The sequence below is a fragment of the Carcharhinus amblyrhynchos genome, chromosome 29 (genome assembly GCF_965287045.1).
Source record: "Carcharhinus amblyrhynchos chromosome 29, sCarAmb.v2.hapA, whole genome shotgun sequence".
In the NCBI taxonomy this organism is placed as follows: domain Eukaryota; kingdom Metazoa; phylum Chordata; class Chondrichthyes; order Carcharhiniformes; family Carcharhinidae; genus Carcharhinus; species Carcharhinus amblyrhynchos.
This window is the reverse complement of record NC_137352.1, coordinates 7087254-7100952: the sequence shown is the minus strand read 5'-3', so window position 1 is coordinate 7100952 and position 13699 is coordinate 7087254. Positions and strand designations below refer to the sequence as shown.

Here is a 13699-nt window from a genome sequence, read left to right as displayed (position 1 = left end):
CAGTATGTGTGGAGTTTGCACATTCTCTCCATATCTGTTTCGGGTGCTCCAGTTTCCTCCCACAGTCCAAAGATGTGCAGGTTAGGTTGATTGGTGATGCTAAATTGAGCTTTGGTGTCAGGAGGACTAGCAGGATAAATACATAGGGCTACGGGGACAGGGCCTGGGTAGGACTGAGATCGGTGCAGACTGAATGGGTCAAATGGTCTTCTTCTGCACTGATTCTATGATTCTATCCTCCCTCCTCTTGTCCAGTCTCTTCCCACCTACATTTGTGATTCCTCTGACACCCTATGACATTTTATGAACTTCCAGTTTCCTGACCCTCACTGTCTCCTCTTCACTATGGATGTCCAATTTCTCTACACCTGAGAGCTCTCAGGTTTTTCCTTGAGCAGAGGCTCAAATACTCCCCATCCACCATCACTCTCCTCCGCCTGGCTGAACTTGTCCTCTCACTGAACAATCTCACCTTTAGCTTATCTCACTTCCTGCAAATAAAATGTGCGGCTATAGGTACCCACAGGGGCCCCAATTACACCAGTCTTTTTATGGGGTATATGGAACATTTTTTGCTCCAATCTTACTCAGGCTCCCTCACACAACTCCTTTTCTGGTACATCAATGACTGTATCGGGGCTGCTTCATATTCTAATCCGGACCTGGAAAAAAAAATCAGCACTTTTGCTTCCAATTTCCATCCCTCTCTCACTTTCACATCGTTTATCCCTGACACTGCCCTTCCTTGACTCTTCTCTCTCCATTCCGGAGATAGACTGCCATTATATTCATTACAAGGCCACCGCTTGCCACAGTTACCTTGACTACACCCCACTTCTTCTGAGGAATCCATTGCACTCCTCCTGCTCCTCCACCTCCATTGCATCTGTTCCAATGGTGTTACCTTCCAAAATGGTGTTTCCTACACACCTATCTTCCTTCCTCAGCTGATGTTTCTGCCCTCCCCCCCACCCCTTCCCACTGTAGTTAACAAGGTTCTTTGCTATCTCCCACATTTTTACCCTCCCCCCTTCCCCTTCTTCCCAGACCTATGTCCACACTTTTCACAGCACCAGACTCGGCATTCAAAGGGACATGTATACTAACACTTGTGATACTGGCCTTCATAGCGAGGGGGATTGAATATAAAAGTAAGGAGGTCTTGCTGCAGCTGTATAGGGCATTGGTGAGGCCGCAGCTGGAGTACTGTGTGCAGTTTTGGGCGCCGTACCTGCGCAAAGATATTTTGGCCCTGGAGGGAGTGCAGAGGAGGTTTACTAGGCTGATACCGGAGTTGAGGGGGTTGAGCTATGAGGAGAGGCTGAATAAACTGGGCTTGTACTTGTTAGAGTTTAGAAGAATGAGGGGAGATCTCATTGAGACGTATAAGATGATGAATGGGATGGATAGGATAGAGGTGGAGAGACTCTTCCCTCTCAAAAAAGACAGTAAGACTAGGGGGCACAGCCTCAAGATAAAGGGGGGGCGGTTTAGAACGGAGTTGAGGAGGAACTTCTTCACTCAAAGGGTGGTGAATCTCTGGAATTCTCTGCCCGTTGAAGTGGTGGAGGCTGCCTCGCTAAATATTTTTAAGACGCGGGTTGATGGGTTTTTGATAAGAGAGGGGATTAAGGGTTATGGGGAGAGGGCGGGAATGTGGAACTGAGCCACGACAGATCAGCCATGATCTTATTGAATGGCGGGGCAGGCTCGAAGGGCTAGATGGCCTACTCCTGCTCCTATTTCTTATAATAATAAATCAAATCAAAAAAAAGCCATCCACTGAGTTTGCCTAGGGTAGGGTAGAAACCAATTCTAGAACATTCACCCCAGCCCCATTACACTCTTCCGAGGATTCTTTCAGTTACCTCAGAGCCTGGTGACTAATCCTCTTGGGTCTGTGGATAATATTTGTACCTCACTCGTATCACATGGAAAAGTGGACAACAGCTAGAATTGCCGTGGAACTACCAATTATATTGCTTACTGGAATTCAGGAGCAAAATACTCCGGACACTGGGAATCGGAAATGGAAACAGAGTGTTGGAAATGCTCAGCTGATCAGCAGCTTCTGTGGAGAAAGAAACAGTGTTATTGGCCCAGAACATCTGCTCTCTGCGGCAGATTGGGGGTGCTTGGGGTGGGGCTGTTGTCGTGGGGTGTAGATGGGAAACATTCTGAAGATCACTGGGAGCTCTTCCCTCGAAATCTTCAGGCAAAGACAGCACAGGAACTGCTCGGGAAGCTCGAACATCCAAATGAGTAATTACTCTGCATCTGGAACCTTTAAATACTTGAATTTAATCAGACACTTTGGATGATTCTGACTCTTCTAGCAAAAGTTACCTAGGAAAACTATAGATAATTCCTGGGTAACTATATGATTAAACACCACGAGACAACCCCACCAACCCAACCATTCCCTGCTGACTATTTCTGCACCCCCAACCACTTTCTCAGCCCCTCAACTATCCGACAACACCTCAAATACCTCACCACCCCACAATCCCCACTAACTCATGACCCCATAACCACTCCTCCAACTCCCTCCGACTATCCAACTGCATCCAGTCCCCAGCCGCCCTTCCAATTCCTTCCCCGACTACTTCCACGCCCTCCTGTCTCCAAGTGCCCATCTGAGCCTCAGGTCCATCCTGACCAATCATCCTAACCTTCTAGTGACCACTTGGGCCCACCACCCAACTGACCACCCAGACATCCCACCCCCCCCATCTGTAGGTTAAGAAACAAAAGGTGGGTCAAGAGGAAGAGTAATTGCCAGCAACATAATCATGCTCAATAACTGAAGTCCAAAAGACATGAGAACACTGATTACCATCTGAAAATTGTTGAATTTATTGAGCCAGAACCTAAACCAGATGAACAAGATTTTGGAATTTATTTGGCTTGCCTTTTAGTTTTGTTTTGCCACTTAAAGGTGTAGCTTAATGACTGCAGTCAGATGATGTACAACAAAAGGTGAGGCAAAAGTTTTAATATTCTCACTCCTGCCCAACTATCATCCAGCAAACAAGGATAAATATTCCAATCAAGGCTCCCACACCCAGTGTGGCCTTTGAAAATTCCAACAGAATTTCTTCCTCACTGTCACACTGACTCTAGCTTTTTCCAGATGAGAAAAGATAGAAGGGCCTTGAGTTTCCTCTGCATTTTCCCCACATACACCAGTTAACCAGACCCACTTCAATTACACACAGGAACGGAAAAAGAAGCCATGATTCTATGAAAGGTCTTCAATTATTCTAATTTAAAAATGCTTCTCAGGGCATTGGCAAAGGAATGCAAAGCTGCACCTTTGAGTGATGCAACATCAACAAAATTAAACAAAACTTAAATGTCACACACCCCCTTCATTAGATGACTAATGTGAAGGAGTGTTTGTACAGAGAATTATACTGCAGTATTTGACTCCTAATAAAATTCATCTGGATCAGTATTTTCCCCTAAATCCTGCCAAACCCCCCTGGAGATGCAAGAATTTTCTGGGGGCACTGCAATAAGTCCCCAGCAGTAGGAATCCCTTTATTTACAAGTCTGACAGCAGCATACAAATTGCTTTCAGTTAACTGTCTGCATTCAGAATCCCAGAAGGGCCTGGCACTCCTGGTTAAATACAAAGCAAGAGGCTCCCTGATTGGCCAATCAATTTGGCCCTTCATGAGGGAGTCCATTTTTTTTTTACAAGGAGTCAATGCTTTATTGATCATTTGATGACTGGTTGAACAGAGTTTGAGTCCATATTCAAACAGGCGTGCCTCAATTGCCTGTTTAAAGTCATTACAGGCACCTTTTCTTAAATGTATTTATTTGAGATGTGGTGATGTTAACAAGATCACCATTTATTGCCCATCTTAATTGTCCTTGTGAAGGTGAAGGTGGTGGTGGTGGTGAGGGTGGTGAGCTGCCTTCTTCAACCACCACAGTCTGTGTGCTGTTCAGGATAGAATTCTAGGATTGTGACCCAGCGATGATAAAGGAACAGTGAACCCAATTAAAAAAAAAGCAGTTTGGACCAGTATTTTTATTTCCCAGTTTTTATTGGTGTTGCATTTTGAGGTATACTGGAACAATTTGGACCAGTACTTCCTTGTTTATTTTCCCTTGTCGGGTTCCAGTCAGGATGTGTTTGACTTCCAGTTGGTGGTGTTCCCAGGCCACTATTGTCCTGTCCTTCTAGGTGATAGAAGTCTGGGGTTTGGAAAGTGCTGTTAATGGAACCCTAGTGAGTCGCAACAGTGTGTCCAGGGTTTCTAGCACACACTGCAGCCACTGTGTCAGTGCTGAAGGGAATCAATGTTTATGGTAGTGGAAAGGTTGTCAGTTAAACAATTGCTTTGTACTGAACTGTTCAATTGGCTCCCACTCAAATATCCATCCTTCAGGAAGAATATACATTGCCCAACAGAAGGTTTTTTAATTTATTTGTGGGACGTGGGTGTCGTTGGCTGGGCCAGCATTTGTTGCCCATCCCTAGTTGCCCTTGGACTGAGTGACTTGTGAGGCCATTTCAGTGGGCAGTTGAGAGTCAACCACATAGCTGTGGCTCTGGAGTCTAATGTAGGCCAGACCATATAAGGACAGTAGATATCCCTTCCCTAAAGGACATTAGTGAACCAGATGTGCTCTTCCAACAATTGACAACGGTTTCATCATCATTCTTAATTCCAGATTTTTTTTAATTCAAATTCCACCATCTGCTGTGGCGGGATTTGAACCCGGGTCCCCAGGACATCAGCTGAGTTTCTAGATCAATAGCCGAGTGATAATACCACTAGGCCAGCACCTCCCCTCTCAGCCAAAGAAGAGGAGGAACCCTGAAAGAGAAACTGAAAATGTTGGAAAAACTCAGCAGGTCTGGCAGCATCTGTGTAGAGAGAAACCAAATTAGTGTGTGGGATTATTCAGCCATTCCCGCCAATAGGGTTACCCAGCCCTACCAATAGTGACTCCCCGGCAGTGGAAATGTTAAACAACAGGAAACCCTGTTGACAGGGACAGGAGGGGAAGATTCTGCCACCAAGCAATGGCAGTCCTCCAATGTCATCGCAAAACATGCTGTGTGGGGTGGGGTGGGGTGGGGGGGGTTGAAAATCCCACCCAATACTTTCAGTCCTCCTGACTCATCTTCAGAGGAACTCTGGCTGATTTCTATCCTAGCCGTTTAGCTCAGTCATAATGCATCAATACTACCCTGACAATGCAGACCACAGAGCAACTTGATGTTCCTCAGGTTTTGTTGCCCACAGAAAGTCATCACCACCCACTGCCTGCTCCACAATGACATGCAAGCCGTCATCCTCATCAATGGAACAATCACAGGCCCAATGCAATTGCAAACCAGTGTGAAGCAGGGTCGCATCTTCGCACCAACTCTTTTGACCATTTTCCTTGCTGCAACACTCCACCCCATCACCTTGAAGCTCCCCTCCAGAGTAGGGAAGAAACTGTTCAACTTCCGATGCCCCCAGGCCAGAACCAAGACCACCCCGACCTCAGTCACCAAGCTGCAGTGTGCAGCCGATGCCCACATGTGCACACACCCAGAGGCTGAGTTACAAACTATTGTCACACAGTCACCAAGGCACATGAGCGAATGGGTCTCAGACTAAACGTCCGGAAAACAAGGATTCTCTACCAACTTCCTCCTATCATACAACAGCGCCCTCACCTCCCCTCCCAATGACCATTAAGACCCATGGTGAGCCCCTGGACAATGTAGATCTTTCCCACACTTTGGGAGGCTCCTCTCGGCACGAGCAGACATGAGTGGTGAAATCTAGCACCAGCTTCAATGCACCAGTGCAATCTGCAGATTTCTGAGGAACAGAGTGTTCGAAGACGGAGATCTCAAATCCAGCACCACACTAATAGTCCACAGCCCAGCCGTGGTCCCCGCCCCCCTGTACGCATCAGAAACAAGGACAATGTACAGCAGACACCTCAAATCCTGGGAGAGATATCACCAACACTTCCTCCACTGGCAGAATAGACGTGCCAACAAGCCCACTATCTCCCAGGCCAATATCCCCAACATCAAGGCACTGGTCACCCTAGACCATTTGAGATGGATGGACAACATTGTCCGTATGCCTGACACAAGATTCCCTAAACAAGTGCTCTACTCCAAGCTCTGCAATGGCAAACACTCTAGGAGGACAGAGGAAACATGACAAGAACACTCTGATAGCCTCCATCAATAAGTGCAACAGCAACACATAAGAGTCTTTGAGGTTTACAGCATGGAAACAGGCCCTTTGGCCCAACTTGTCCATGCCATCCAGTTTTTACCACTAAGCTAGTCCCAGTTGCCTGTGTTTGGTCCATATCCCTTTATACCCATCTTACCCATGCAACTGTCCAAATGTTTTTTAAAAGAGAAAATTGTACTCGCCTCTACTGCTACCTCTGGCAGTTTGTTCCAGATAGCCACCATCCTCATGGGATTCGCTTGCCTAGAACACACAAACTGGAGAAGAAGCATCCATGAATGTGCCAATCATCTCGATATAACGCTCCAAAGCGGAGGATTTGGAAGGCAAGCACAAAAAGTGAAAAGAGAACGCAGAATCTAGAATGTTCCACCTATCCATCACCTCTTCAAGCACCACCTCCCCCACCCGTGGCACACTCTGGAGCTCCAGGGTTGGGAGTAGATACGAGTCATCCTCGAACCTGAGGTCCCAGCAGTGGCTCGGCGGGTGGCATACTGGAGATTTGAGCACAAAATCTAAGCCCAATGTTCCAGTGCAACACTGAGAAAGAGCTGCATTATTGGAACAGTATTTGTTAGATATCATGTTAAACTAGAGCCCTGTCAGGTGGAAGTTAAAGTTCCCAAGGCCCTATTCAAAGATAAACAGTTTTGGACAATCTTTATTCACAGAATCACAGAATACCACAAGCAGAAGAGGCCCTTCAGCCCATCGAGTCTGCACCGGCGCATAAAAGGCCCTGACCTGCCCACTTAATCCCGCTTGCCAGCACTTGGCCTTGAATGTTATAATGTGCCAAGTACTCATCCATGTACTTATTAAAGGATGTGAGGCATCCTGCCACCATCACCCTGCTGGGCAACACATCCAGACTATCACCTCCCTCTGGGTAAAAAATCAAATCCCCCTAAACCTACCACCCCTTACTTTTAACTTGTGTCCCCTCGTAACTGACCTTTCAACTACGGGGCACAGCTGTTCCTTATCCATCCTGTCCATGCCCCTCATAATCTTGAACACCTCAATCAGGTCACCCCTCAAGTCTTCTTTGCTCCAAAGAAAACAATCCAAGCCTATCCAACCTTTCTTCATAACTTAAGTGTTCCATCCCAGGCAATATCCTGGTGAATCTCCTCCAGTGCATTCACGTCCTTCCGATAATGTGGCAAATGGAACTGCACACAGCGCTCCAGCTGTGGCCTCACCAAAGTTCTATACAACTCCATCATAACCTCTCCGCTTTTGTAATCTAACCTTATTCCTCAACTAACATTGAAACAGATCATCTGATCATTACCTCATTGCTGTTTGAGGGACATTGTCAGAGATATGGGGGAGAAAAAAATCCACACAACTTCTGGTAGGCCAATAAGTTAACATAGAAACATTATGATTATCCGATATATTTTGTCTTCCTCATTTTCTGATTATGGGAATGCCCATGAGGAGTGAGACATGGAGACACTATCCCAACGAGCTGTCTTTCCTTTTTTTTGTTTGACATTAGTGAGGCATTTGGAGAGACCGATTGAAAATAAAACCTCAATTCCAACTGGAGGCAACGCACCGACAACTCGCTGCAATGAAACCGATGTATACATTAACAACACAACATCAAGCACAGGTTGGCATTTTCTTATCGTTTCTGTAGTCTTAGGTTTTACTTATAAACACAAAATGAAGATTCACTGGACTGGAGATAATTTTCTATTCCTGATAACTGTCGATATTTCAGTTAATGATTTTCTTTCTACACTTGAATGACTAGAAACAGCTGATATTTAAAAAGCCTTGGAGTTACCCTGCTCTCACTGTTAGCCTGCTCCTGATGGTAATCTGATTCTGGTGTTAGTCTAATCCTGATTTAGTCTCTCCAGATGTTACTCCGCTCTTGGAGTTAGCGTGCTCCTGCATTTAGTCTGCTCCTGGTTTTATTCTGATCCTGGATATAGTCTACTCCTGCTCTTAGCTTGCTCCTGGTGCCTAAATATTCCTGGTATTAGCCTGTTCCTAGAGTAAACTTGCACCTGGTGTTAGTCTGTTCTTGGTTAGTTGATCCTAGATTTAGTCTAATCCTGAATTTAGTCTGTCCTGGTGTAAGCTTGTTCCTGGTGTTAAACTGCTCCTGGTGTTGGTCTGCTCCTGATGTAAGCTTGCACCTGGTGCCTGCCTGTCCCTGGTGTTAGTTGATCCTGGATTTAGTCTAATCCTGAATTTAGTCTGTCCTGGTGTAAGCTTGTTCCTGATGTTAATCTGCTCCTGATGTTGGCCTGTTCCTCAGAAGATACTCTCAATGTTCCTTTAGAACGTAGTGATGGATTTGAAGAGGAATCTATTGGTGGCACAGAGAGAAATCTGCTTTGACTTTCACTGATTTGTGATCAGTCTCTTTCAGAATTAACAGTGAGAATTCTTTACTGGAGATACGTCACCAGTCGTGGCAAGTATGGCTGCCTGTGTGTGAGGAGAAGTGGGACACCTCGCTGGCTACACAGATATGCAGATACATGGGACATATCAAGTAGGCTGTGATTGTTTGCTTGATACATTATTGCACAATAATTTTAAACTAGTGCTACCCCTTCCACATTCCCATTCGAGATACAACTGGGCTGATCAGGCAAACTTCCACAGATCATCAACAGATTCCTCTGAAAGTCCCAGGGATTCCCAAAGCCAGGAGGTCCCTGTCCCTATGACCAGGCCCTGTGCCACAATAAGGGTCAAACAGAGACTGGACAAAGTCAGCTTCAGTAAGGAACCCGGCTTATCAGGTTCTTAGCCTTGTTCCTCCTCCAACAAAATTACAAAGTGTGAAATAGAAGAGAATAATCTGCCACATTGTTATAGGGTGATATTCAGGCAGCAGGATGTTCGAAGCAGAATAATCAATAATTTGTAGTAAGTGATGCTTTGAAAATTATTACACAAAGGATAAATAAACAGACTCAGGAGTGTTATGTCCAGCATGGATGGGGTGTACAGAATATTGCATCATGGGAACTAATTCAACCACAAGTCCACACAATGACAAGGGATCACCTGCGCTCACCTCAACTTCACCACTGTCTCCGATCATCTGCCGCAGAATCTCTCATCTGTGCTTTTGTTTTCTCTACACTCGCCTATTCTAAAGCTGGCCTCCCTCATTCTACCCTTTGTAAGATTCTCCAAAGCTCTACTATCCATGTCCTAATCACACCAAGCCCCTTGCACCTATCAGCCCTGTGCTCCCTGATTGTACACTGGCTCCTGGTTAAACAATACCTTCATTTGAAAAAAAATCTTTCTTGTTTTAAAATGCATTCAAGGCTTTTCTTGTCGCTATCTCCTTAAGCCCCATAAGCCTCTGAGATTTCTGCAATCTCCTAATTCTGACCATTTGAACAGCCCCTCCCTCCACCCCCAATTTCAATCACTTCAACAAGTGATTGTGTCTTTGGTTGCCTGGTCCCTAAGCTCAAGAATTTCCTTCCTAATCTTTTATGCCTCAAGAACTCTCATTCATACTTTAAGACGTTCCTCAACGTCTTTAATTCCTTATAGGTGAGGTTATTCAGTTTGGAGGCAAAAAGAAGAAAGCAGATTACTACCTGAATGGCTGTAAATTGGGAGAGGAGAGTGTGCAGAGGGATCTGGGTGTCCTGGGGCATCAGTCACTGAAGGTAAGCATGCAGGTGCAGCAGGTGGTAAAGAAGGCAAATGATATGTTGACCTTCACTGCGAGAGGTTTCGAGTACAGGAGCAGGGAGGTATTGTTGCAGTTATACAGGGGCTTGGTATGGCCACACCTAGAGTATTGTGTGCAGTTTTGGTCTCCTTTTCTGAGGAAGGATGCTCTTGTTCTCGAGGCAGTGCAGTGAATGTTTACCAGGCTGATTCCAGGAATGACGGGACTATGTATGAGGAGAGATTGACTAGGTTAGAATTTGTTTTGCTTGAGTTCAGACGAATGAAGGTAGGATCTCATAGAGACTTATAAAATTCTAGCAGGACTAGACAGGGTAAATACAGGGAGGATGTTCCTGGTGGTGAGGGAGTCCAGAACCAGGGGGTCACAGTCTGAGGATTCGGGGTAGACCATTTAGGACGTAGATGAGGAGACATTTCTTCACCCAGAGAGTGGTGAGCCCATGGAATTCATTACCACAAAAAATAGTTGATGCCAAAACATTGAATGTATTAAAGAGGCAGCTGGATATAGCACTTCAGGTGATTGGGAGCAAAGGTTATGGGGTTAAAGCAGGATTAGGCTGTTGAGTTGGACAATCAGCCATGATCCTGATGAATGGTGGAGATGGCTAGAAGGGCAGAATGGCCTCCTCCTGCTCCTAGCTTCCATGTTTAACACTTGCCTACTTAACCTACTTTTTGGTCACCTGCCCTAACATAGCTTCATGAGATTCAATGTCTAATTTTGCTTCATAATGATATGATAAAGCACCTTGAGAAGTTTATATTAAAGATGCTATAGAAATATAAACTATATTTCTATCGTTTATAATGTACAGCCTGTGGTGTGTAACATGCAGAATAATGTGGCTTAATTGACATGGTACTTTAGCAAGATTCCACTGAGATCACCAAATTACAAAAGAGAAGCCACCAGTGACGAGACAGCCTGCAACACTTCAACTTCACAACTTAGCAAAGCGTGACTTTGTGGTTTATTTAGCAGCTTAGTGAGAAACTATCACAGCTGGTGCCCATCACACCCCCAATCTCATCACAGACACTTCAAATGTTAAACACGGAAAGGTCCAGAAACTTCCTTTCAAAAACTAAATAGTTAAAAAAGGTTCCAATCATAATGGAAAGTTGATTTGCCTCCGTGCAGGTGTCGCACTTTGGGTGGCACAGTGGCACAGTGGTTAGCGGTGCTGTGTCTGCGTGGGTTTCCTCCAGGTGCTTTGGTTTCCTCCCACAGTCCAAAGATGTGAGAGTTAGCTGAATTGGCCATGCTGAATTCTCTCTCAATGTACCCGAACAGGTGCTGAAGTGTGACAACTAGGGGATTTTCACAGTAACATCATAGAAGTGTGAAAGTAAGCCTACTTGTGACTAATAAATAAACTTTAACTTTACTGTTCGGGTACAACCTAATTAAAAACCCTATACACCCCAGGCATTCTCTTTTCCACCTTCTTCCATTGGGAAAAAGATACAGAAGTCTGACTCAACCGACTAAAGAACAGCTTCCCTGCTGCCATTAGACTTTTGAATGGACTTACCTTGCATTAAGTTGATCTTTCGCTACACCCTACCTGTGATTGTAACACTACATTCTGTATTCTCTCGCTTCCTTCTCTATGTACAGTACGCTTTGTCTATATAGTGTATAAGAAACAAAACTTTTCACTATATGCTAATACACGTGACAATAATAAATCAAATCAAATCACTGAGGGAGAATTTAGCATGGCCAATGCATCTAACCAGCATGTCTTTCAGACAGATGAGCCCACACAGAAACAGAGGGAACATGCAGACTCCACACAGACAGTGACCCAAGCTGGGGATCAAACCCAGGTCCCGGTGCTGTGAGGCAGCAGTGCTAACCCTTGTGCCACCTGGAGTGCTGGAGTGTGGCGACTAGGGGATTTTCACAGTAATGTCATTGCAGAGTAATATAAGCCTGCTTGTGACATGAATGAATTAGCTTTAAACTCAAATCTCAGCCAGAGGGTGAGAAACAATATTGATGGGTTGTCAGTGAATTTTGGTTGCGAATTGACTTTCTCGCCATCCTATCTATCTGTCAGTAAATGAAATCCATTGGCAATGGGGTAGCTGCGTATGGTTTATTTCTGCTGATGCGGAATAGGCCAGTCCCTGAGGGGCAGCTTTTGCCAAGGGTGTCGCAAATGAAGGAGTTATCAGGTGGCGTTGGAGGTTGTTATTTCCAGTGCTGGTGCCTGTTTCTAAAGCCACTGTGGTTACTGGCATTTTAAATGAACAGGGATTAAATAAACTCCAGAAGATGGAACATAAATCCAAAGCGTTGTGGTTTATTCTGCAGGTACCAGAATTTCAGCGTCACCACTGTCAGTGAGATTGGATCCAATTACACACAAGGATTTGTGGAATTCACTGGGAGACAGGGCAAGGATTTTGAAAAGATTTGGAGTTACAGGTTTGCATCATTCCCTCAGATGTGTATAAATTTACATATACTCATTCCTGGGATAGAGGGATTTCACTTACATGGATAGATTTTTGAGGTTGGACAGAGAGAGGACATGTCCCCTTTCCTTTGTGTTCTGCCACTTTTCTTTTAGCTGATGTCTAACCCTTGTTGCTCCCTGTGATGCCTTGCCCTTATCTTGTGGTTTGTTGCCTCCAAGGCCTTTGGAGAAGCTGGGGTTATTCTACTAAGAGATGAAAAGGCTCTCATGTGAGGAGAGCATTTTATTCATGGGGAGGTGATGGCCCGGTGGTACTATTGCTAGAGTATTAATCCAGAAACTCAGCTAATGTCCTGAAGACTTGGGTTAAAATCCCACCACCTCAGATGGTGAAATTTGAATTCAATTTTTAAAAATACCTGGAATTAAGAATCTACTGATGACCATGAAACCATTGTTGATTGTCAGAAAAATTTATCTGGTTCACTAATGTCCTTTAGGGAAAGAAATCTGCCATCCTTACCTGGTCTGGCCTATATGTGACTCCAGAGCCACAGCAATGTGGTCGACTCTCAACTGCCCTCGGGCAACTAGAGGTGGGCAATAAATCCTGGCCTAACCAGTGATGCCCACGTCTGATGAATGAATAAAAAAAAACTTGATAAAGGTCTTCATAATCATGAAAGCTCTAGACTGGGATGAACTATCCACATTGACAGAAGGGTGGAGAACCAGAGCACACATTTAAAATGATTGGCAAAAGAATGAAGGGCGTGATGGGGGAAAGTGTTTTCACACAGTGAGCGATGAGGATGAACTGCCTGAGAATGTGCTGAAGACAGATTGAATCATGGCTTTCAGAAGGGAAATTGACTGGAAGCCAATGCAATTCCTGATGGGATGATGAAGTCTGAACCAGGGGAGTAGATCAGGCAGGTCGAAGGGAGCCAGAGTGGATCCAAAACTACTACACCTCAAAGAAGCAAATTACTGATGAAGCAACATGAAGCCACGCTTCATGTAGCACATTCTCATGTCCGATGTGCTAATTAATTATTTTCAGATTGTAGCGAACATCATGCAGGCAAATTTGACAACCATTTAACATCTCATCAACAGTAAACAGCGAATTAAGCTGAGGTTCGTTTTGGTCATTGAAGGAAAGTTGGCCAGGATATTGTGATGAATCACGGTTCCTCTTCAACCAGCACTGAGAAATATTTGCCTTGTGGGAGTCCTTTGAAAATCTCTCTTTGGGGGCCCAACATTTCACGAAACAATGATCTTAAATATTCCCAATTTCTCTGGTAGAAAATCCACAGAGTGAATGATTGAAAATTG

The 13699-nt window shown here is 44.8% G+C and overlaps 1 protein-coding gene across 1 annotated transcript in view; it reads left to right on the top strand.

Annotated features, from left to right (window-relative positions):
- LOC145359783 (transmembrane protease serine 5-like) overlaps positions 1–13699 on the top strand; it is a 37118-nt gene that overhangs the window by 7614 nt on the left and 15805 nt on the right. The window contains exons 3-5 of the mRNA XM_080214561.1: positions 7741–7857; positions 8619–8754; positions 12253–12366. Coding sequence (XP_080070687.1) covers positions 7741–7857; positions 8619–8754; positions 12253–12366 — 367 coding nt within the window. The remainder of the gene's footprint in view (positions 1–7740; positions 7858–8618; positions 8755–12252; positions 12367–13699) is intronic.